This window comes from Perna viridis, chromosome 1, assembly GCF_037379345.1.
Source record: "Perna viridis isolate PV_CMFRI_1.1 ecotype Kerala chromosome 1, ASM3737934v1, whole genome shotgun sequence".
Taxonomy (NCBI): domain Eukaryota; kingdom Metazoa; phylum Mollusca; class Bivalvia; order Mytilida; family Mytilidae; genus Perna; species Perna viridis.
This window is the reverse complement of record NC_142445.1, coordinates 69813734-69840325: the sequence shown is the minus strand read 5'-3', so window position 1 is coordinate 69840325 and position 26592 is coordinate 69813734. Positions and strand designations below refer to the sequence as shown.

At 34.2% G+C, this 26592-nt stretch overlaps 3 protein-coding genes across 3 annotated transcripts in view; 1 reads left to right on the top strand and 2 right to left on the bottom strand.

The window, feature by feature from the left end:
- Positions 1-3274: 3274 nt before the first annotated feature.
- Positions 3275-5613, top strand: LOC148630177 (uncharacterized). Its single transcript, XM_088562464.1, has 2 exons — positions 3275-3976; positions 4568-5613. Exons 1-2 carry the CDS (start codon positions 3628-3630, stop codon positions 5323-5325), a joined length of 1107 nt encoding a protein of 368 aa, XP_088418590.1. The 5' UTR covers positions 3275-3627; the 3' UTR covers positions 5326-5613.
- Positions 5614-5693: 80 nt separating this feature from the next.
- LOC148630176 (uncharacterized) lies at positions 5694-9532 on the bottom strand. The gene is made up of 2 exons (XM_088562448.1): positions 9193-9532; positions 5694-6967 (listed from the first exon to the last, which is right to left on the bottom strand). Exons 1-2 carry the CDS (start codon positions 9452-9454, stop codon positions 6030-6032), a joined length of 1200 nt encoding a protein of 399 aa, XP_088418574.1. The 5' UTR covers positions 9455-9532; the 3' UTR covers positions 5694-6029.
- Positions 9533-11719: 2187 nt separating this feature from the next.
- LOC148630175 (nucleolar protein 4-like) overlaps positions 11720-26592 on the bottom strand; it is a 46834-nt gene continuing 31961 nt past the window's right edge. The window contains exons 4-10 of the mRNA XM_088562435.1: positions 22361-22439; positions 15723-15895; positions 15266-15403; positions 14376-14579; positions 14011-14127; positions 13292-13691; positions 11720-13020 (exon numbers count right to left, since the gene is read on the bottom strand). Of these exons, the coding sequence (XP_088418561.1) occupies positions 12860-13020; positions 13292-13691; positions 14011-14127; positions 14376-14579; positions 15266-15403; positions 15723-15895; positions 22361-22439 (1272 nt within the window). The 3' untranslated portion in view covers positions 11720-12859. The remainder of the gene's footprint in view (positions 13021-13291; positions 13692-14010; positions 14128-14375; positions 14580-15265; positions 15404-15722; positions 15896-22360; positions 22440-26592) is intronic.

Sequence of the window (26592 nt, the reverse complement as noted above, 5' to 3'; positions counted from 1 at the left end):
CGTAATGTGAATTTTACTTTGATTCGCTTAATTCCATAATGGAATATTACTTCACAGACAAAATGATTCATACATGATAGTAGACTGAAATAAACCTACGAATTTCTCATGTAATTATCGCAATGACCGATTTGATGCCTAGCACGATAAATTTTATAATATATCCTTTCTGTACATTAATATCAGATTTAATCAAAAACCACTTTACACTCAAGTTCATAATTTACACATGTATCAAGCCTTCGTGGCGACTCCCTTACATTTCGAGCAGATGAGTGGATTTAGTTTTTTTTTCTGATAGTGAACATGATCGAGCGTTGTAGGAGTAGGGATATCAACATCTTCAAATTATTTCTTTTAATTATCTTTTCAATTAAGATGTTGAATATTATCATGACAACAATAAAAACAGTAAAATTACTTTAAATGTTGTTTGATAATAGATTGAAATAAAACCCTTGATGACAAAAAACATGAACTTTGAGTTAACAATGTTTGTACCAAGTACAAATACGTAATATTGAATACCTAGGTCTGGTCATTTGTTTACCCTGTTTTTTTCCCTTCATTTTGTTTTATTTTATGTTTTTGTGGTATTTCTATAGGACATTTCCAAGTACATTTTTTTTTCTGGACATAAAAAGATGAGATATCTTAAGATCCGTTTGATAACCACTTCACTTATAATCAAACACTGGTCTCTTAAATAAAAAGAAGATATTAGCGACGTTCTCATTTCATAAAATGTCATACGAGTATGATGTCCGTACCACAAAATTATACAAAAACTTCAGGAAAATTAAGTTGATGTACTTAATTATAACTGTTGAATGATGACACATTCTCCGTAAGAATCAACATGGCCAGTCAAATTAACATCAATTATTAACACAATTGTACTTGAAAATGTGTAAAAACTTTATCGCTCACATTTATTTTTAATGATTAATGTGTGTCTTTGGCCGTTGATATTCAACACCTGTACGGTTTGTCTTTTACGATGCTCCGAGCACAATAGCAAATGACATTCGGCTACATTTAAGATATGACTATGTAACAATTTGTAATATACCATATATCAAATGATGGACACCTCGTCGACCTCATTAGTATTAACAGGTAACAGGTGAAAAACAGTAAGAAGTGAGAAAATATTACACAGTCGTGTTTCTTTTGGACAAAGCCCTATTTATCAAAAATATCCAAGTATGCATTTAAGGTCAAACACCTTTCAGGGTCCAGTTCGAGATTTATCCGAAGGACAAATTATCCATTGGATGGAAGGCATAGTTCTCCAGCGAAAGTGGGCCCTGATAACCACAACTAAATATACACTCTTCATGTTTAGCTACAACAATCATTAAACTTTCCTACTGGGTAAAACGCAAGAATGTGCAGTGGCGGATCCACAGACTTAAGGTCGTGAGTTTGATCCATTAAGGAGGTAGATCAGGGTAAGGGACTTAACTCTTGCAAGTCATTGGAACGTTTGTATTCAGCATTTTATATTAATCTCAAGTAATCATCAAAGTAACTTGGATTGATTGTATAATTTGTCATTTGTCGAAAAATGGCAAATAATGTGTCCTAAGCCACAGTGGTATAATGATTTTCTTCCGAATTTCTCAAATATATAGATATCAATTCTTTATTAAATTGGATTTTTATCCAAGAAGATTTGAAACTTGTAAAAAATTCTGGACAATATATAGCTAAGGGACTAGAATTAAGAAAATCCCCGGATATAACAATTTTTTGTGCTGAATAGTTCTGGCAAACTATTTCCTGACTTGGTGCCATCGAAATGTATGGAGAGAAACGAAATTCCAATTAACCTCTTATGTTGTAGGAGAAATATGATTATAATTCTGAATAGTTTCTATATTTATGATCAAATACACTGGTTCTGTCCCAGCCCATAATTGTTATTATTTAACATCTTTTATCTATCACATTGTGTCTATACGTATTAATAATGATAATTCTATGCTCTATCAAAAGGTCCTTTAGGAATAAATCATCTTTATCATATCTTTATCTTATCTTTATCTAGTGCATTGTTTAAAACCCCATCTTTCCCTGTGACGTAGGACGACGGTGCTTTTGAAATTGGCTATTTAGTCATAACTCATCTTATTCTAGTTTTTGTTCATTATAAATTTGCAGAAATACTATTTAAAGGAAAACATCTCTTCATTTTTTAAGTACTTTCGACCAAATTTTGTACATGTTTTTTTTGCCTTTTTAAGATAAAGGTTATTATTATTAGTATAGTTGTATTGCTGGTTATGTGATGTGTATGATCCTGTGATCAGCATGATTCCTATAGTATAGTTTACTTGTATTGCTGGTTATGTGATGTGTATGATCCTGTGATCAGCATGATTCCTATAGTATAGTTTACTTGTATTGCTGGTTATGTGATGTGTATGATCCTGTGATCAGCATGATTCCTATTGTATAGTTTACTTGTATTGCTGGTTATGTGATGTGTATGATCCTGTGATCAGCATGATTCCTATAGTATAGTTTACTTGTATTGCTGGTTATGTGATGTGTATGATCCTGTGATCAGCATGATTCCTATTGTATAGTTTACTTGTATTGCTGGTTATGTGATGTGTATGATCCTGTGATCAGCATGATTCCTATAGTATAGTTTACTTGTATTGCTGGTTATGTGATGTGTATGATCCTGTGATCAGCATGATTCCTATAGTATAGTTTACTTGTATTGCTGGTTATGTGATGTGTATGATCCTGTGATGCTATCAGCATGATTCCTATAGTATAGTTTACTTGTATTACTGGTTATGTGATGTGTATGATCCTGTGATCAGCATGATTCCTATTGTAATTATAAAATAGAGAAAAAAACAGCACGCACTACAATTAAAATGAAATACGTAAAAAAGCACATGTCTTTTGATAAGTCTACTGTGTATATATGGTATTACTTTCTCTTTATCCATGCCCATTAAATGTCGACATAACTTGATTTAAACGTGACATTATGTCATAGAAATTGAAATCATTGAAATTGTCAAGATAAGATCAGGGTGACCGATGATAACTAATAATCAACCGTTCATGATGGTACACTATTGTTTGTTATATTTTCTAGTATTACATATACGTTCAATAACACAAAAAAAAATTCATCTGCTTATTGAATTTTATGTAAGTGAAACGCTTTCAGACAATTCTTGTTTATTTTAAAAATCTGTTTAATCTGTAAATTGTAGAATACTTTTGTTACCATGTTGTTTTTCTTTACCTTGTCGTCAGATCGATACTATACGAGAATACTTGTTTAGTGGATTTCTGACTATAATTTCGCTGATGGCCGACCTTTTTAATGATAGAGTAGAAATATTTTCTACATTTTGATCATGTTTACTTCATTTTAACATGTAGTTGTACTTTCTTGTTAGTTTAAAGTTCACACGCTTTATTTCAACTGTTTTCTACTCTAGCCTTTGAATATCTCCTGTTATGCTTGGACGAATATTACTGAATTAAGTATGACTTCAAAATAGATGAAATTATGTCTATATATATAAAGGTATATACTGAAGTTTAATTGAATGTAATATTTACGCGTAATGGGATCATAGTTAGTGAGACATGCAACACGTCCTAGGCGGAACGATTTATAAACAAACAAGACAAATAATGGAACGGAAGGATGAAATAACAACACCAGTAGAAGTTAACAACGAAATACAGTTTACATGGACAGAAACACCACAGCCTTTAAAAGACATCATCGAAGCATCGGGTTTACCATGTATCGTAAAAATGTGGCGAGAAAACATCGAAGAGGAGAGCCCTTTAGATATTCATAAACCTCTGTTATTGTACAAGGAATTGAGTGATATAAAAGTTTATTGTAAAAATGTGACATCCGTGGATGTACTCACCGGTGCCGTGTGTAAGGAGGATCCAATAGTTGTAATGCCAATGGAATACAATGGTAGGTTTACCATTTTATGAAATGAAATATTTTGTAGTAAACTCTGAATTTTTAGGTATCACGTCTTTGTGGTTTAGCAATACTTTTTTTTCACAGTGGGTCGTTATTTAAATTGTACAGTAACTAATGAGTAAAAGTAAATGTATGTGATGTTTGCACCCATCTGTTACACTCCGTGCATGGTTTTGATATACCTGTGAAACCACATTTTTCTTACGGAACATGACTTTTATAAACAGTTATTGATTTCGACTTTGAATCGATCACTATTGAATACTTTAAATCACAACAAGAAAAGAGAAGTTCTAGAGCGAAATTTTCATAATTTTATTCTATTCTTTATCAAACAAAAGCTAAATAATGTATAGCTTCAAACCTGATATAGGTAATTAGTAAGTGAGAACGCTTTGTGTGTACGGTGGAGTACTACTGAAATCAAGGGTAACGATATCTAATACTCTCAGGTCAAAAGGACATGGGCGAAAAAAGTGAATCTGAGGCCCACAAAAAATGATACCAAACAAAAACAGGAGAAAACCTAATGATGAATAGAAACCCAAAATAAGAGGAGGATGCACTATATGTTTGTAGGTTGGTTTCAGCTGATTGATGACAGAGATAAACCGCTAACCACAGTATCCAACATTGCCAGGATAATGCCTAAAAAATTCTTGTCGTACAAATCCGTATCCGGCTATATCAGAGACATGTACACTACAAACAGTAACCTAGCTGAACCTTTACATCTGAAGATAGATATTCCTCCTGGTATTCTCAAGGTTCACAGCGTTAGAGAGGACTTTGTTAGATTCACTGATCATAAAAAGATTGTGAAACGAAAGTTACTCCGCTGTCTTGTCTGTAAACTGGAGGATGGTACAGATGCTTTACTGCCGTTTGATGCCGAAGGGATGTTTTATTTGATAGAAGTTAGAAAATCTACATCAAAACACATCAACATAGAAGATATTGGATATGCTTACGGGATTAAAGATATGTGTAAAGCAGGCTTAGCTAAAGGGGTTATCCTTAAATTATTACATGGAAGACCGCCTACAAAACCCTGTGGCTTTACACATGTCATCAAAGTTTGTGAACTAGTCAGGGATCATACTATTGTTGCTTGTACGATTGATGAACATAAGAGGCTGTTGGAACTTCCAGTTGCTCCTGTGCCTTTATTTGTCAAAGCATTGAATTATTCAAGTTTCGATCGACACCAACTTTACCTTGATACTCTAAAATATCTAGACAAGACTGCAGATCTATACGCCAGTGAAATGAAGGTTCGTCATAACTACGCTCTAGATCAGACACCACATAAAGATGTCCCTTGTGAAAAGTTATAAGACAATAGTTTAAATGGTCCCAATGAAAGTTGTATGAAAAACACTGTTTAAGGTGTTCTAAGGGGAAAAAATATGACGACAGTCAAAAGTTATAGCGACATGAATTAAGGAACTAAGCTGACAAGTTGTAGATTCTTATAGTAGCTGGTTTTTGTCGGCATATCTGTTATAAATTTAAACGCCTTTGAAGGATAATTTTGGTTATTCTTGAAAACATTTATGGCATAGCATTACCTATTGATGGTAAAAGTAGAAGTTGTAATGCCAAGAATACATTTCTATGTAGCATGTAGATTTTTGTTTCTTCCCAACCCCTATCTGAATTGCAAAAATGCCTAGTGTTTCTTGGGTAAATACAAACAATTAAACTAATGTTAGATTTTAATGAGACACGTCACTAGGTTGACTAGAATATACAGTGTAAATCCTTCGACAATATGTCAGTTAATGAAAAATAACATAAATAACAATAAAAACGTTAATGGCAGACGATAAAGCACAAGTTACTAGAACTGAAGCATACACGTACTAGTATTAACTTAAAATCACCCTGTTGGATGATAAAATTAACAGGCAATATGCAATTTATTTGAATCTGTTAAAATTTCTTGAATTAAAAATATTTTTTTCAAATAATTCAATGTGTGATAAATTATTAGTACTGTACGTCGTTTTCTTTAGTTCAAAGTATACTGATGTCCGATTCAGCACTGCATTGAAGTTCTGCTGGAGAGTTCGGTCAGTTCTATAAGCGTTCCTTTTGTGAGAAATTGTTCTGCTACATTGTGGCTGTCACATTCACTAGAAGTCTCCATGAATGTTGCCCTCGGATCATCGTCCGTCAGACTGATGTTTGTGATCAGATCTAAAGTTTTCAGACTATCATTTTGCTGTACTGTTGGAATATGTTGGATCATTTCTTGTCTTGTGTCAAGATCTGGAGAAAGCTTTATTAATGAGCTATAAGAATCGGAATATGTATGGCACAATTGGTTGGCTTCTTTGTAAGACTTTTTCTCTTTGAGTTCGTCGTTTGATTTTAGCGTGTAAATCTTAACCTGATGTGAAACCGGGAGTTCAAAAAGCGCATGTCTTTTGAATGTTATGGTGCTACCGACCACGACTTCTTCAGTCCGACTATTTTTAACTACTAGCATACCGGTAAAAATACATGGCATGGCAGGTGGTTTACCGTATATTAATCTAACTTTAACTGGCAATGTGAAATCCTTTAGTATATCTTTTATCCTAAAAACACAACTAGTGTCAGAATTGCCTGTTTGGTAAATAGGGTGGAATTTACCCTTGGTGGATAGTGGAATTAATATCTCTTGTTGGTCAGTGTCGACACATTTTAAATATTTTACTTCTTTTGTTGTCCATTGCTTCCGTTTTTTCTTTCGTATCCCAGTTTCGGCCGATGTTTGCCATTTTGCGTTGAAAGTACTGATAAATTTAAGGACCTTTCCTGCAGAAACTGTTCGTTGAAAATATAACTGTTCTCCATTCTCGTCTTTTGCCTCTCTAATTCCTGTCACGTTCGTTCTTGTGAAAAATTTATTTGGCATCGATTTAGCTATTCCTTCTATTGTGTCATAGAACTTAACTCTGCCAAAGTCTGGTGGTACCAATTCAAACCAACCTGGAAAAAAGAATAATAAAATATTTCAAAAAGAGAAAATGTGATTACCGTGTATATGGTACTTATAATCAATATATTTTTTTATTTTTCGATTCCTTTTCAATGCAAAAAATTTTGTATTTTTATACAAGAAACTTTCTGAAGGAAAGAAAATCTTACATTATACACAACAATTCATACGTAATAAAGGTTTGTATTTTGATCATATTTCTTTTCTCAAAACAAAACAAAATTAACTATTCAATAAAGACGTTGGTTACGTTTATTCACACGTCAGATTTGGTATTCTTGGTTCAGTGCCATGCAAAAATTATTAATAGTCAATTTTTCTATAGCATAGAATTTCTCCAATTCATTTTTATTAATTCAGATCGAAGATCAGAATTAATATAGCAGTCGCCAGAGTCTTTAGATTTGTAAAGCATGTTAGCATCTGAAATTATCTAACGCTACCGCAGAAAAATAGTCACACTGGTATACCCCATTAAGGTTCAAATGCAAATAGTTAGGTATTTCTTATATATCATATTTAATTCTATGCTCTTTACGCTAATAGACAAATCCAATAAACAACTTTTACCGTGAACTAAATATGCTGATTAATTTGGTTTGTATTAACAACGATTCAATTAAAATTAGTTGACCTCTGATCTCACCAGTTCCTGTTCATTTCTATGCATTTACTCGAATAAACCAATCGTATATATATTATATTCAATATATCTTATATATTATATTATATTATATTATATTATATTATATTATATTGAATATATCTTAAATATATATTCAATATTAAAGTTGCCTACAAATGCAATACTCTTAGACACGTTAAAACCATTTGATGTTTAGTTAGAAATGAAAATCTTCGAGATGATAGTCATCGTTCATAGAAATGAGAAAGAGCAATGCTGCATGCCAATTGGAAGATCTGTCTTCAGATATTTCATGCATGGCCTGGCGGATCCATATATTTACAAAAAGGGGGCAGTCTTTCCGATAAAAAAAAGTTATATGAAGAAAGAGGTTTCCGGCAGGGACTACAATGTTTCAGGCTATTATCTGCAGCTCATTTTTTAACTTTTAACAACAGGGTAGCATAACCCCCGAAACCGTCCTGGTCTATCACACATTGTATCGTGTATTTTTATTACGGTTAAAAGCTGGTGACATCACAAGCCCGGAGATGACATATACAAATGAAACGATGGCATAGGAATTCCGATAATGCATTGCTGAGGAATGATGTCACTATGTGGTCTGGTGGTATTGCTTTTTGTACTAATAACTCTATTTGGCCATGTGTCATAATGATAGAGGTGTAGGTGCTTCAGGGCTTTAATTAGTAGTGCATGGCGAGTGTTTCCTGCACCAAACATAATTGTTGAAATTTCATTCTAAGACTTTGGCGTTTATGTTAATGTACGTGTCTCTGGGACTAGGTGTCCAGAAACTAAGCGCGCTTTTACATGACACAGAGATGTCTATGCGGTAACTTGTAGGACTTGAGCTATATAGCTTATCAACTGAGAAATATAGCAAGTTGAGTGGGACATGTATCTTAGGGCATGCTTTATACAATGATTGTGGATAAAGTTTGAATGATTTGACAGACAGTTTCGACCTGGAGATCTTTAAATTAAATTTCGATTTGAAATTTTAGAAATTGGGAAAGGCCTGCTAATAGTTTGTAGTTCAACTATGCAGAATGTTGGATGTTTTGTGTTAATTCACCTATGTGTTCCATGTAAACCAACATCGAATCTGAATATTTCGCAAACTGGCGCACCTCGTGCAACGATGCATCGCGAATTTGGTTATGTGTTTATTAAATGTACTTCGTCATCTGAACGGTAAATTTAAAAAACAAATCAAAGTGTTCAATATTAACCATTTACAACAATAAGCTTGTGTTTAGAAACGTTTAAATTGGATCCCCATACTTTCCTTATCTCATATTTTTGCAATTTGACGATTATTTGAAGCGTAAAAATTCAAACGATCGATAAAATGATTCAGCAAATGACTACTTTGATCTTTTTAAAAACAGTTATTATGACTTGATGAATTATTAACGAACAGAAAACATGCACAAGTTCATCTGTTTCTTAAGATCGCTGATTTGAAATTACAATTGAGTTTAACCTCGATAGAAACAATGATGTAAAAAAATCTACTCATAATTACACTATAATGTTAGAAGTACGTCATGTTTCTATATTTACCTTCGAAATCTTCCGGTATTTGTAGAGTTTGTCCAACTTCATAATATGGACCTGATGGATCTCGAAAAATAGTTCGAACATATGCCTTTTTCTTCTGATAAAGCTTAAACAAAATAACTGGTTGTTTGGAGTAGAGTTTTGTCCCTTCTTGAAGCTGACCTTCGTATTTACAAATAAACGGCAATCCGTCTTTAAGTTCTTCCAGTGATGATGCTTCTTTATGCCATTCAAACTCGTTCCCAGCTAAGGACGATTCTGCCATTCCAGAAACATAACGTGCTTGGTTGGAATGTATTTTTAGCTTATTGTATGTTCATATTTAAAGAACCGGTTTGGTTATGCTTCATGTAACATACCGTATATAATACATCTATAATAGCGAGTCAAAACTGATTCTGAGTGTTGGGTTATTTTTTTGACATATAGAATTGGTTAAATGTAAAAGTTTTATCTATAATTTTACTTGTGCACGTTATTTTTTACTTTTTGACAAAGGTCGGTCGCTTTTAAAATCATTCAATCTATCAGTAACTTTAGAAGAATGTGATCACAAAATAATTCCGGACCGATTCCTCCAACTAGGTAACGTACACATGTTTCTCCGGAGCATTAGTCTCTTCCATGCCGGCAATGGTACGGAACTGGAGCTGTGTTGGAGTTCGAACTGGAGCAACGAAATTTTTGCACGTTACATATTGGAATACATTTTTTGAGAAATTTTGGTTGTTTATTTCAAATTCTAGTATCATTGTTGTATTTTGACAGCTGTCTTTTTAAATGCTACCAGGAATATTTTACAAAATCGACTCTAAGTACAGTTTTTGAGGCATTTAGAAGTAGATGTCAAAGATGACATCATTATCTCGACACTAAAATCACATAGTATGTCTTCATCATGTACCCATACAGGGGCGTAGCTGCCTATACGCAAATACGCAATTGCGTACTTTCGGAAAAAGTAACAAAAATAAAGACACATTTTAAAGATGAAATAAAGGTTATTTATCACATATGCATACCATGAACGTAGTATAGGCTCTGAAAAACTGGCTCCAAAATCGTTAAAATTCAGGAGTTTTCCTCATGGCTTTGCCTTGCCGGATACACTGGGGGCCTTGAGCGACCCCCCCCCCCCCAAGACCCCTCGCCGTAATTTTGCGTACAACTAAAACAGGCCTAGCTACTCCCCTGTGCCATATCAATTCCAATCACGTAGTCATATTTATTCCATTCATCAAAATTACTTTTCCATACTACATCGGATATGCAATGAGCATCTACGCAAATGATTCTAGAAAGCAGTAGTCAACGCTTGTAGTTATTTTATGGAGGCCTGATTGATTGTGAACTGCGTGACATTTTTATTTGGATTATGTATGTCACTTGTTGTTCAGTTTCAGTTTTATTGCTTCGTCTTTATTCCTTGTGTTATATTTGGATTAACCATTAATTGTGGTAACCCATGATTCCACTCATACCATCAGAAACTACCCTTGATTTCTTTTTAAGAGTGGTTACTAAATGTATATTAATTCCACTCATTCCATCATAATTATCAACCCTTTTAGTACAAGGAGGACCATATTTGAAATTTCGATGGATACTAGTTTCACACCCATGTATGCTTATTTCATTGCAATATAAACATTTTCAAATGTAGCAATTTACAAATGTGCTTACAGCTACGACCGTCTTGATGCTTTTGATTGAGGCACAAAGAACATATTTGAAGAATTTTGTCATAAAGACACTTTTCATTAACTTTGACGCACTCAAAACAGTGTTGTGTCTAAAAACAAGACTCATCAAGTGGCTAAAAAGAGTTCCTAGAATTAAATTAGATTGTTGTGACTATTCTGTGTTATCTTTTTTTCATGTTTTCCTCTATTAAATAGTTATCATTTCTTGATCGAGTAAATTACCAAAATCTATATTAATGTACACAATTGTTAATGGATTAGTGCCAGTCTATTTACTTATGCTAGATCAATGTCAACCTTACAGTATAAAGTCTTTCATCAAGCAATGACATATAATACAAATGTTTATAAAAGGTTTTTCCATTTCTCGGTTGATAAAATTTGGAATAAACTACCAGCAGAGATAAAATGTTCTAATCTTTAGATTTATTTAAGAAATATTGTTTTCAATAGTTTTTTACATTCGAAAATTGATTTAGAAAACTGTCTATTTCTGTAAATGAAAAGAACCTATATTACTGTATATGTTATTGTATTTATGTTGTATAGTGGTTTAAATTTTTATTTATTTTAGAGGACCCTAATGAAAATCAGATTTATTCTAATTGAGTTACCCTCCTTAAATAAATAATTCACTTACTCTTTCCATTATTATTTTACTGGAGGACCACATTATAAGTACTTCGATGAAAACTTGTGAATTATCTAATGATTACTTCCCTTACACTAGTATTTCAGCGTTTTGACTTTCGAGGGTAGGTTTGTTGTGGTATTTCTTGTCTGTACAGGGCGACGTGGACGTGTATGACAGAATAATAACAAATATATTTATCAGCTTCTTTTTATTTTCACGTGACATTAAATTACATAAATATAAATTGTTAATATCCACTGATTGTAAAGTATATTGCACTTTTGAGATCAAGTACACAAAAAGATGACTTGCAAGGAGAGTAGTACTTAAAACAACGAATAAATAAATAAACAATGGAATGATAATAAATAACAACATAAAAAAAGTTCATACATAACATTCAAATGAGCACATGATTCATGGAACATGTAAGTTTCCATGTCAGAACAATTTCTTCGACAAAAACATGTGTTACTTAAAAAAAAAACAAATCTCATTTCCACAATAGTAGTCCACTATCATAAGAACAAATGATAAATAACGCCAAAGTTAAACAAAATATAGTGATTAAATGGTGCCAAATCATTCTGTTTAATTTTAATAAAATGGTGTAATGATCTTCTAACATAAACGATTTGTCTTATATACATGTATAATTAAATCACAGCATTGATATTGCACAAATCCCCTTAAAAGATTCCAAAATTGAAGAAGATTACTGCACATACAGATTATTCATAAAAATAAAGTTTCTGAACCCAATAATGGTATTGACATTATATACAATTTAGCTAGATTGTAAGTAGTAAATTTCTAGACCGAGGTATATGCTATAGTTTTAAGACTAGGATCCAATCAAAGTAGATTACAGATATACGAGTACAGTTCATAACAAAAACAAATACGGATAACACACCAGAAACACAATGACCTCCTTTTCTTTTTATTACAACTGAATAGTTCTACAATTTACATCTGGACTAGTTTGGATATTTGTGGGGAAAAAACTTTCATATTAAGTAAAACCAACACTAGGGATATACACAATGTGTAAATGTTCCAATAAATTCAATATTCAGGATTAACTACAAGATAAGTGGGAGTAGCCCTGTGATGCACTCATAATCCTTACTTTCAACATCAAACACCATCAGTGTCAAATGATCATCCCACAACATTACATAAACATATAACATATTAGCTATACAATAAATATATATTTTCATATTGTGACATAGATTCTGCAAAAATACAGCTATAACTAAATTGCACCATAATGTCATGACACAACACATTATTCAAATACCAAAAATATCAGTCTTTTTTTCTCCCACTAGTTTTGTTGCAGAAGTAATTGCTCAAGTTCGTCTGCCGATCTGTACAGGAAGGCGGCAGATTCACGATATCCAGCAATAAGCTGTTTTATAGTTGTGATTTCGCTGGAGCTTAGCTGATTTTTTGAGGAATTTTTCTTTAAGCTTAAATCTGTCGGTCCTGAAATTGTGAAAGGTTTATTAATGGAAAGATTAAATTTTATGCTGTTGTTTAAATTGACAATTCGACAGCTTAAGAGGAATGCAAATAAAAGTCCAATGAAACTAAAATTTCTTCAAGCACCAAAGTTTAGTTTTATGATTTTGTATTTTACAGATACAAAGCCAACCACAGAAATTTATAAGTATATTATTCAAAAACCAAGCACAAATGACACAATAAATTAGCAAGTTGATAATTTAAAACAAGCAAAAGTTTAAATAATGCTCACCATTTTGAACAGAAGTTTGAGTTATTGGGCTATGAGATAACACTGTTGGATGATGGTGTGCTGGATGTTGATAGGTCGGGGGGAAACCTGGACGGAAAAGTCCGTTCCCATTGGGAAAGAAAGGCGAATGGAATTCCGGAGGCGCTCTAAAAGCAGGAGGAGGCGGTTGGTGTCTTAAAAAATCACTGCCACTTGTTGAGTGTCTGTCTGTCTGAGGTGTAGATGTTGGTTGTGGAGCCGGAGATGATCTATTTTGAGTGGCCTGTATAGTAGAGGGCGCTGGTGGCGGTGTCGTCTGTTTGTGTGTGGTAGGTGTTGACTGAGATGTTGATGTCGGTTGAGAAGGTTGTGACTGACTCTGGTTACTGGACGATTCCCTTGCTGCATTCATCACAGACGCCTATAATATATATATATGTACTTAAACATTACAATTATAGAATATAACTGAAGATCAAACACGCGGAAAAATAATGAATATCTGCAACGAACTTTGTGTATTGGTTTAGGTAAGGGGAATCTACCACAGGCACTTGTCTCAGGTTAAAAATCTACCCATAAACCTTGTAAGGTATTAGGGAACATTTTTTCCTGAGCCAAGTGCCTAAGAAACCTACAGGAAGCTGGGAATAAAAAAAAAGAAAAACATTTTTTACAGCGGTAAGGCTTAAATAAATTATGTCGGTAATTTTTTTTTTAAATAATCAAGTCTTCCTTACCGGTAGGGGTTCTAATCCCATGCGCATCCTTTTGGCATTATTACTCTCATTCTCACAAGCTGTGCTTAGAAGGCTTTCAGCTGCTGCCGATGTCAGATGTGGTGGTGTTGGCCTCAGCTGTTGAAGACAAAATGCATCCAAAGTGTTGGATATAACTAATATATGGCTCAAGAATGACTAACTGTGTTAATTTGTTTTCTCTGACGTGTTAGGATGGACATTCAAATAACCTAATATGTATAGTGAAAAAATTATAAGGCAAATATCAAATTGTCACATTACAATTGAAACGAAAACTGTAAGAGGTAGGCCAAGCCTGTCTCCAGAAAAAAAAATGTCAGATATACATTGTGATTTAATCGTACCGGTTCCCATCCATTTTGTTCTTTTGTTCGCCTCATTCTCCTGCATGATTTGAGGTAGGTTCTGATCCTCTTCCGTGATCTTTCATGAAATTCCGGAAATTGTCGGTCACATGCTTCAAGAATTGCCTGAACTTTATCCTTCGGCTGTTTTGATATAGGGACCATCCTATCCAAATTTTCATCCACAAACAATCTTACAAACATCTGCAATAAAAATTTGAAGTTCGCATTACACATACGGTATCTTCACAAGTCAACCCAAAACTTGTTCATTAATCTGTAATATAAAATACATCTATTAACAGCTTTCCAGTTTCAGAAAATGTGTTATGTAAAATGAGTACGCTTAATGTTAAAATATTGAGCTAAAACAATTTAAATTAAGTTTACGGCAGTCATTGTCTTACATTATATCTATCGGCCACACCTTAAAATTGCATAGGTATTTGTTTCTTATTAATCGAACCCAAACTTCAAATATTGAAAAATAATAACAGCATTTTTTTTCAAAATTTGAATAAAGTATTTGATCTTTTTTTTATATTGATAGTGCTAAAAGTTAATCAAATGCCCGGTCGCGTGAGATTTGTAACAGCTTTAATTTATGGAGACCATGAGCGTATTTTAATTCGGAACAAACAATTCCTGCTTGATATCCTATCAAAAAATAGCACAAGGCAACTGTTAAAACTTTCTTCTTACGGCAGATATCCTTACATGAATACCGTTGTCTTAAGAGCTGAGTACATGAATTGTTTCCATTAAAGCTTGATGAATTCATCACCTGTACAGACACAACTATGATCAAAGTGTAATATTGGGCCAATATAAATGTACTAAGTCAGTATAATTATATTATTAAAAGCAATAGAGGACTTAAATTCGCTTACGTTGAAAGCTTTTAATCTCTCAGGATCAATTTCTTTGCCGACCGGAATTTTTTCATCGTCGTCATCATCATTGTCATCATCGTCGTCTTTTCCATCTTGATCATCACCTACTTCTACTTCACTTGTTTTTGTTGAACTCTAAAAACACAACATAGAAAATCCTTGGATATTATTACACACGATATTATGTGTATTTATTCATTAATGTATCATATCGGTTATTAGTCACCAATTTAATACTCGATTTTAATTATAATTTCACGTTAAAAAGAAACACGAAATATTTGACAAAAAAAACCACATAAAAATTTCGAATGATCTTCTAATATTCTTCTATTAGAACACCCAACCTCTACAAAAGGTCACCACACACACACACACACACACATAATTTTGCGCGATGTGTAAAATTAGTAGTTAAACATTTCAAATCAACTCAAAAGTTCGTAATTCTTACTTCGACACTACTGTCGTCGCTGGCTCGTCTTTTCCTATCGTTTCTAGGAACTGGCGACTTTGAAATAGAACTAAGATTTAACATTTTATCTTCTTCCATTGGACTGTCAGTACTACGGGGCGTCGATAAATTAACTGGTCCATTCGTACTATCACCATTTTCAGATGGTGTGTCTGAAATATAGAGAACAGAACTTAAACACCAGTATCTTGATATCTTCCGTGGAAATAAAGCGTGAAAAGATCATTTTATATTAGTAAAGGCTTATTTGGCAAAAACATTTCCATACACTTTAGGGTATTCTAAATAAAAAAAAAACTACTTGTTTCAACATCACATTCACAACTACATGCATATCCCAAGTTTACTTAACGAATCATTTTACATATGATATGCAACTAGTTTTCATCTAAGCATTTAGTTTTACTTTGAAGCTGGCATATTATCTAGCTTTGGTTATGAAAATGGTAGACACAACTAGAAACTCTGGTTTCCTTCTATTGTTCCTCGCCAAACATTGCCATTCAAATTACTCTTTCAATAAATTTAACTATGGTTATTAAATCCAGAACCAAAATTTTGATCTGAAAAGAACTACACCTTTTTATTGATAAAAAAATATTAACTGAGGAAGGTCTACAAGTGTTCATGACAGATGAGCTAGTTCCTGGCGCTCTGATGAATGGCTTCGATCTCTATTGACCGATTAGATACGTCCGTTGCCATAGAAATCCAATTTTCTTACCTGTCGCTCTTTGTGTTACCTGACTAAATGGATGTTGACTCAACATCCAAAAATATCGATCTCGTCTATCCCTTACCTTCAGGAACTTTCTCCTTTAAACATGATTCAAAGCATCAAGTTTGTTTTCCAATGAATTTAAAATCTCTATTTTTGGTGTCATTTACGTTTTTATTGGATTAAGTTCCTATAGTAAGCACAGGAGGTGATACGTGTTTCTCTTGCATGCAAATCCGATTCCTTTGTGACGCTCCATGAATAATAGTTCTTCTCTTACGTATTGATCGTCTGCCAGAGAGGCTTAGCAGACGACACCATACCTACGGTTCCTGACTTTAATTATCCGGTATTAGGTCGGGATTTACCTTCAGCAAATACTGTTGACAACCTGTTATGGTTATTGTATCAATTCATCTACAATTTTATGTCTCCTTGGCGATGCTTCAACAGACCCCGCTTTATTTGTACATCTTGACAACATATTGACCAAAATGTTACTGATTTAACAAAAAGTAAAAAAAACAACTTTTTTTAGTACAAGTTCAAGTCAGTAACAGAGTTTCATGACTTTACTTGAAAGTCTTTCAGTGTTCTAAAGATCGTTTCTCGATTTTTTTTCTTGTTGCGCCAATATTTAATAAGTTGAAAATATAATGGAAACATCTAATCAATGCGTCGGGGAAAAACTATCACCGAGTAACATTATTTTTTTCGCCCATAGATAAAATAGGTTATAATTCATTTAAAGAGTAATCAAGGGAACCAAGGTTATAGCGGTAATCATAAGAATATAATCCAGGGACAAAGACAAGACATGGAAAACAGACACACACAACAAAGAACATAGAGTAACTAAAATCATACATACAAAGTAACAAAAGCAAATGAGCAACTCGGACTCCACTAAAAACTGGGAGCATGGACCAGGTGTACCGGTTGGGTAAGCGTCCTCTGCTTTTCTAGAAACACCCGCCGAGTTGTTCATAAAAAGTCAAGTCGGAGTAGACGAAAGAGGAAAGGAAACTACGACACGTTGAATTTTAATTCATTAAAATATATTTTTGTAATGCTAACACTGGAACCAGCACATGTGTATAATTCAATGGAAAACTATGGTATAATCATTATCATTTATACTATGATTTATTTTAGAAACTTTCAGGATTTGAATCCCAAACCGCATAATTCCGATTTCAACAATGGGTCTTTTCTACTCCATGAAATTTTAAAATAGGGTTGTAGATTTTTTTTAAATTACAATGTACGTAAACTTTATGTCCCTTTTCTGTACAAAAGTAAAGAGATCATGTCAATACCCAGATTTTTTTTCCAAAATTGTCAAAAGAAAGGTAATTAACATGAAAAGGGTGGGTCGAGAAACCGCATGAAAATGTGTTAGGCCAACTGAGCTCAAGACCCCTCAATGTAAATATACAAAATTTGTACGGACACCATAATCACTATCCCCGCAAAGGCGGTATATATAATATTTTTTTTAACCGAAGACCCTGTCCATTTGTTTCTTCTTTGATGGTATCAGAGATTTGAAATTGCCACAATTTGCGAATGTTCGGTAAAATTCAAGTTCAATACGATTTCGTTTAAATGTTAAAAGATGTTAAATCTCGGTGAATTCAAATACATTTTGATAACTTTTGAAAGGGCAAATCTATGTGTATACCATATTGTGATCTTGAACTTCATTCTTGAGTTACCGTGTTTTTTTTTCTGACAGAATTACATTTATAAGCATGTTACAGTTTTGAAGACCATCAGGCATTACTGGTACAGCGGGATAATCAAAATTTCCGTTAAAGAAACATATTTCTCATCATAAGGCATATTAATGACATTTGTCCCCACGATAATCTTCCATTCGGTCAAATTATCAATTGCAGCCATCTCCGCAAATGGTCATTTCCCGCGGTTAAAAGTTACACGAAATGCGTGGTCAATAATACTAATTGGGGAAACAAATTTCTATTAGAATTGATGGAAATTTATTTTTTAAAAATTAGAAATATGTTGCATTTCATTTGTTCAAATTAGATGAAAACAGATATTTCATACTTTTATGAAGTTTTTTTTTGGTTTTTTGGTTGTTTTTTTTTTTGGGTTTTTTTTGGTTTTTTGTTTTGGCAATGTAAATATTACCTTGTTTGAACCGCAGCCTATAATGAGACCTAGTCGGATGAGGTCGCGTGGGTTATCAGTGAAAACTAAGGTATAATTTACGATGCCCAAACAAAAGTGCATAATAATAAGAAAAATCTATAACATAATGTGCAGTGTTTTATATTACAATAAAATGCCGTTCATACAATGCCGCTAAGTACAGTCATAAGCCGACGTTATATAGAAGTATTTTATAACGTTTAAAAATTCGTAATTTACGTATAGCTTTTTAAAAACTTCCTTAAGGTTACTTAATCTATACGTGATAGTGACTATTAGCCCAGCTTATCCACAGCAAGGTTCCACGGGAGGTAAGGATGTTTATGAAGCTTGATTTACAACTAAAAGGAACTTTGTTCTCGACAAGTTGCTAATTAAACCGACGTATCTATGTACTTTACACGTGAAATTAAAGTCAAAATGACGTTCGGATTTTGTAAGAAGGAGATGGAAGCAAAAATGGTGTGAAAATATACGTCAAATCACCCAACAAACCACGAAATATAGTTGATAATAGCCCCGTGTGGGTCCGGGTGTCAAAAGAATAGGCCGGTGGCAGCGCTAAGCTTGTCGTAAAAGGCGACTAAATAGTGCTCAGAAACCTAGCCGGGGGTAGGCGCTCTGTCTTCAGAGCAACTGGGTTGTGTGCCCTAGGTGGTGAAATGGGGTACCCCTGGGGTGTTACATGCTGGGGTTGTCAGGCTATAATACGGAAAACCTGACTGCAAATCATAGTGGTGCACCGTGTTGGGAAAGATGCCAAGTTCCTCGCACCTTAAAGAACCCTGCTGTGGTATCCGATAGGAGTAGGAACCTTTGCCCGACCCTACCATCCCTCCCTTTTTGTTAGTGGCAATCAAAATTTGTCGACCCTATTGTCCTTGTGTCCCATCCCTTTTTTTATTTCATCATCATGTCATCGCCTGAATATAGCTGAAATATTGCTGCTCGGGCGTTACACCCCAACAATCAATCAATCATATACAATGTAGTTGATAATAAGGACCACATGCTATAATAGGGTACAAATTATCCCTTCTAAATGATCTAAGGTCATCATGTCTGTCATATAGATATACTGCGCGTTTTATTTACAGTCTGTACGTACGGACAGGAAATCTGGTAACAGTCGACAGAATTCCCTGACTGCCAAAAAGTAACCACCTTTTTATATATTTTTAAATTCTACAAAAATCCGTAGTGCCTTTGGGTTACAATATTGGGTTAAAAAGGTGGAAGCACAAGACATTCAATAAGTAACAGTATACAATTTTGAAAAATATGAATATTTTTTTTTAATCGATCGTAAAACGTTCCTTAACTTAATGAAATAACGAAATCATTACAAAATTTCTTAAATGTAGTTTTTTTTTCTTAAATAAACTTATACTTAGCGTTAAAACAATTTTCAGTAATCGTCAAAGGCGAAATATACTATTGTCTTCCAACTCAACAAAATTTGAATGTAGTATAACTTGTGTTACACTTCAAAACGGAAATCCCTGTTTTAAAAATCTGCTTGTAACATGTTATGATGGTGACATGTGTGTATGTTATCAGTAATAAGACATGCTGGGTGCCATATCATACTCTAGCCAGATAAGGAATTGATTGTGAACAGTTGAGGATGGTTGAAGAACTAATGTAGCCATTAATACTCCAATCGATTCTCTACAAACAGCACTCCATTCCCTGAGATATTGGTTCACCATAGGGGCTCGTCATGTTTTAAGTAACGAAAATCAGAGAATTATTGAACAGTTTTTACTGACAATAAATATAAAGCTATTTACATGGTAGGTTTATCATGACTTTACGATTCTTAAATGGTACTTGCTTTAACCATTATCTGAGTTGTACGTGAACAGCACAAGAGAGTTGAGAGACAGGCCAAATCAGATTTACTACATTTCTTATCAAATTATGCAGCATATTTAATTTTTCGGTCATTTCATTTAAAAACTTTTTGTTTTTAGTAGTTGGAATCACCATGTGTTATGTTATTAAGCGCAACGGCACCGTCTGGTCTCCCTTTCTGTAAAATACTGATAACTTAGAAGCACATCACCATTGAAAACGCCGTTATGCGTAATCGTTAAAAGTGTTTCTTTAAACATAATACTGGTTTTATCGAATAAAGCACCACGAACTGACCGTTCAGTGCGAACTTTTCTCTGCTAAATTGAATGGGGATATAAAACAATTGGCTTGTATAACAATTGCCTTGCAGGTCGATTATTACCGATATTCTTTTCTGTGTTGTTCTTACTAAATACTATAATTGTTTTCAAATGCACACAGAGCATTGCATATAAACTACCAAATAAATTCAGATCGAAAATCTAAATAATGACTGTACAAGTTTCACTCACATAACATTAATGTCAAGTTCATAGAAATCCGTCCAATGTCAAAGAGAACGAATGAGATGCAAGTGTGATAGAGAGATGGAGGGAAGGGAATCCGGAATATAATATACACCTACATTAAATATTAACAGCGTTACCGTTGATTAAATCTTTCTTTGGACAGACAAACGGCAATGGGTTCATACCCTCAGCCTTTTAGAGAGATAAAAGCTTAAGGCCATACCTACATGTATACGTTTTCGTACCAAGACCCTACGCGATGTCAGTATTATCAAAATACTCACCTTATTTTGTTTCTGTCAATCAATATAGGCCAACCTAAAATTGCTCCGAAGTTTGTTGTGTTGATAAAGATTATAATGTCCCCTCACAACTAATCAAGAAATTTCGACGGTGTATCAAACAAGAGGCTCAAGAGAGCCTGAATCGCTCACCTGGTTAACCAATTGCATATTTGAAAAACTTGAGGAATGAGACAGGCTAAGTTAAAATCAACTAAAATTATTCATGAACCAGCATTTTGCTAAAGGCAACAATTTTTGAATTTTTTATCAAAAACCTGTCTTATGACCCCTAAGTTCCATTTTTAGTATAGGCAGCCATATCTATTCACGGATTAAAAATCACAACAGTTTTGAGCACAATACACTAAGGAACTATTATGTTTATTTTCATTCAATGATCTTGAATGGTTTTAGAGAAGGAGATTTTCAAAGTTGTACATGTGAAAAAAAAACAACAAAAAAAACTGTTTCAGGGGTCGTAACTCCTACATTAGTCAATGAAAGGTTTTGAAAATTTCGGCATAGGTCCTTCTCATGATGCTGAACAATATTATCCACGCCAGAAATTTGCTAAAGGCAACGGTTTTTTGAGTTATTTACAAAAAACTGCAATCTGACCCCTATGTTCTATTTTTAGTAACAGCGGCCATGTTTTTTTCATGGATCAAAAATCTCAACGGTAGCTTTATACAGAACACCCTAAGGAACAATCATGCCAAGTTTAAAACCTGTCAGTCCGGTAATTTCAGAGGAGAAGATTTTTTTAAAATTTGTCCACGACGACGACGACGGACGCCAAGTGATGGCATAAGCTCACCTGGCCTTTGGACAGGTGAGCAAAAAAATGCCATCTCAACACTGAAGCCTGGTCAGCGGCGGGTCCAGAAATCCTTAAAAATGCGACCCACTGGCAGGTCTAACAGAGGGCATAAACTATTGATTTTTCCATAATTTTCTAATTATTAATCAACATTTGTTCCAGCATATTAGGGTACAGGGTCAACTAGGATCCGCCTATACTGGTGCAACAGGTAATATAAACATATCGGTTTATGTGCACTAAATTACCTTTTATAGGTGTACTGATCCTCTGTTCTGGTGCAGGACTCTGTTCGCTAACCATACTTTCTGAGGCTGACATACTCTCCTGTAATAAAGGTAAATTCTGATACACTGTTGATACCTTAACTGATTATGAGTAGCCAAGAGTAAAAAGCTTCACCGAGCACAGCATGATATACGATCGCCTCCCTTTAAGTCCGTAGAACCATGTACGTTCAGAACATTGGAGACACTCAATGTTTGACTCATGTTTAAAATGGTGGATTCACTTTAAGCATTTTGATACATACACAGGGACACAAACTGTTTTTGATAATGAATTGGTAATGCATTCTTTTGTTTCAATTGTAAAAGAGTGTGGACCACTTGGATCCGTCTACCTCTAAAATGAATTACGAAGGAACAATTTGTCAGCACACGTCTTAAAGTCCATGTAGAAAGGTACAATAGAAACAAGCCATTAAAATCAGCAGAAAAAAATAGAAATACCGTCATTCAATAAATGACGCTTTGGCACTTTTAACCCCTTGTAACTTAAAAAGTCTAATAAAGAAAACGCATTCAGGGGGATTTTCACGAGTAATCCAATGAAAAAAATGAAAAAAACAGACGAGGAATAACAAATTCAATGTTTATGTTATGGCGGGCCCAATTTTTCTAGAACACCATTTCAAATAGCTTTCTCTAGCAGAAAGTAACAATATTTGACGACAGTCGGTGACACTAAATAACAACGACAATGACGACATGGAAGTTTGAAAGCGGTCGTATAAAAAGTAAACCTCTATTAAAGTTTACTTAAGAACCCTACTCCTACAGCAACACAACGCATTTCATTGTTTATTTCTATCAAAAGGTGTTTTCACTTATAATAAGATGTAGCAATAGCAAGAATACAAACGCGGATACAAAACAAATCTGGTAACACCAAAGGGAGAACAGATGAACACAAAAAGAACTAAAAAGTTTGCACACAGGAACACTAACTCAACTAAAAACTCAAGTGCTACGGATGACGAACATCTCCATCGTACAAAGGGGATATTACTCCTTAATGGAGATACGCTAATCCTGATCATACAATAGGGAAGCTACATATTCATAAAGATATGGCATTCCCGGTGATACAACAGGGAAGTTACACCTACATAGAGGTATGTTAATCATGATGGCATAGTAGGGAAGGTACACACATTCAGAAAGGTACATATCATTCAACATCGTCAATCTTCCTTCCATCTATGGCCACACCCCATCAGCATCTGTATGCGTATGGATTTTCCCTATCGCACGGATAAGTTATGCCAGAGTTTGTCCAAACTACACGGACTTTTATACCGTCCTAGACTTCTTATGATTAGGCTTCTGGGGCAGGGATTTGTTGCTACAAAATCAAAGTCATCACTACTAAAGTTTTATGGGCGTCATTATGAACTGTGGACCGTTATGATGTATCCATCTGCACCATGATAACCGATTTGTTCCAAGTATTATAATTTTTCTTACCTCTTTCGTCTATTCCGTACGTGACATTTTATGAGCAACTCGGTGGATGTTTTTTATAAAAGCAGAAGACGCTTACCCTACCGGTGTACCTGGTTCATGAGCCAAGTTTTTACTGGAGTCCAATTGCTCTTTTACATTTGTTTCTTTTTACCTGTTATTTTAGTTATTTATGTTTTTGTGTGCGTCTTTTTACCTGTTATTTTAGTTATTTATGTTTTTGTGTGCGTCTTTTTCCCTGTCTAGTCTTTATTCTTGGAATATACACATTTTGATTGCCGCTCGAATCTGGAATCCCTTGATTACTCCATGAGAGGTATGATAATTCTGATGGTACAATGGGGAAATTACACTTTCAGACGAAGGTATATTTAAATAATGTAAAAAAAATTATTAAGTCAGATAGGATAATAAACTTGTTCTTATTTCCAAAGTTACTTGGACCAGTTCTTAAACACTCTTAAAAAAGCTTTTATCTTTAAACACAAAGCATGTTTTAACTTCTTTTCAGGAGCAGCTAGAACACACATGTAGAATATTTCTACATTCACAAGCAGCTGGTACACAGTGGTGACACAAACATTATTTGCCTTGTTAATTATACGTTTTATGTGTTTGCAATACATTATTGATTTGGATAAGTACATTTGTATACCATCAAATAAAGCATCATGTTGCCAAAAAGCTCCAAACTCCGTAGAGATTGGCGTTAATTTGTACATTGTGCTTAAAGTCGTGGAAGACAAATCAATACGAGTAGGACTTAGTGTGACACTGCTCTGTCCTCGGAGATACAGGATCTCCATTATCTTTATACCATCACCTGAAATACCTCATTTGCCCAATTCAAAGGCTTAATTGTCACAGGTAAAATCAATACAGGTGAGTCGTTACTGATGACGAACTTTTTCAGGTAAAAATATTGATGTCCTTTTTGAAAGACTGAAATCTTTAATACGTTCTTATGAGATTGCTGATTAGAAGTGTCAATGATGTGACGGATGCTTAAAATATTTTTGGTTAATACATCAACAATTAAATCAAAGAGTATATGCTAGAGCTCTCTTTATAGTGACAAATCCTAATATTTTATTCAGTGGCAATTCCAAATATACGACCCACGTTAATCAAATGAATGAATACCTTACACATACTAGTAATACTATCTGGAGGTTATGCTTCTAAAATACGTGAAAATATAATCCCAACAGCACCTGTCTGTCGACTGGTACCGTTATATACACCTTTATCATCCACACAGGTGTAACATAGTTTGTTCCCCCTTTAACCATTGGATTACATCCACTAACGAAAAATCAATATCATTTTGTGTTAGTCTATTGTTGTGATTCACCCCAGCTGTACCTCTGACGGAGGGCGACAGCTGTGTCGCGTGCCTGGTGTACGACTCCTGTCATTTTGTTAAACGTGTGACCCGTTACCGATCGATCGAGACTCCATTTTGGTAGCGTTCTATAGTTGTCCATTGTTTAACTAGCCCCAATTCTACCATTAAATTCTACTAATTATATACCTTCAGCTATTAATTGATGAACCGAAACAGTACTAATTACCGCCCATCATTTTATAAATTTACGACGATTCTAAACTCATACCCTCCAATCCACCTTTTATCCATCATCATGTCCTTCTACAGAAAACAAATATCGTGACAAAAATCTAAATATTTTCCAATATTGATCAAGCCTTTCTTCCCCCCAAAAAATGTGTGAAACATGTCACTTGCTCTAAAAATCAACAGTTGAACATTGTTAATCAATAGTAAAGGTAGAAAAGAAAAGTTTTTTTTACCTCCGTCTGTCCTTTCTCCGATTTGTTCGTCTTTTTTGACATTTTGGTCCCTGTTCTCTTTCCACTTTAAAGTCAATTCTTCACTAAAAGTTCTAGTTTGATATTTCGCTAAAATCTTGTCACTTTTCTCTTAAAAATGATAGTATTTTACACCTGATTCACTGTATAAATAAGAGAAGACCACATCGATCCAACTGTCACCAGCGACGGATGCTGTTCCCCTGACTATCGATCCACCGCTCACTAAATATGGGTAAAGTCAATTTTCCAAATCTGACATTAGTAGAGCATGCGCCGTATCGATGACAAAAGCCCCCATTAACAATTGGTAGCAAGTTTAGGACTGACTATCGATTCGTTTCTACTGTGCACCCATACGCTAGCCTCAAGGCACCTTCTATCGTATTGATTGCCATTAATAATGGAGTATAGCGGTTTTGGAAGAGTGGTTATACTTCAGCATCTGTTGTCAAAAGGCTATGGAAATAAATAGCAAACACAAAATACCCTTTACTTTAAACATATGTTTTTTTTATTTAACGGAATCAGTTGGAGATTAGGAAGCGATATTCTTTTCCCAATCAATGCCAAATACAGTTCTGTGATAAATAATTGATTGTCACCGAATCAGGCGACATTTCATATTGTCACACTCGTACTTGGGTCTTGAGAGATGTTAAAATCAGTTGCTTGTATGTTTTATCTTTAAGCCAAAAACTTGCGAGAAGATTTTTGGTCATCAACGAATAGTATGATGCTAAATTTTGCTACAGATTTTCCAAATTTGGTTAGTTTCTGAAATACATTTAGAAGAAAAATATTTATTGTTCTTATTCATTTAATGAATCACGTACGTTAAGTTAGACAGATTCTATTCTATAAGTGAAATTGAGAGTAACTATACGTTTAAACCCGATACAAAA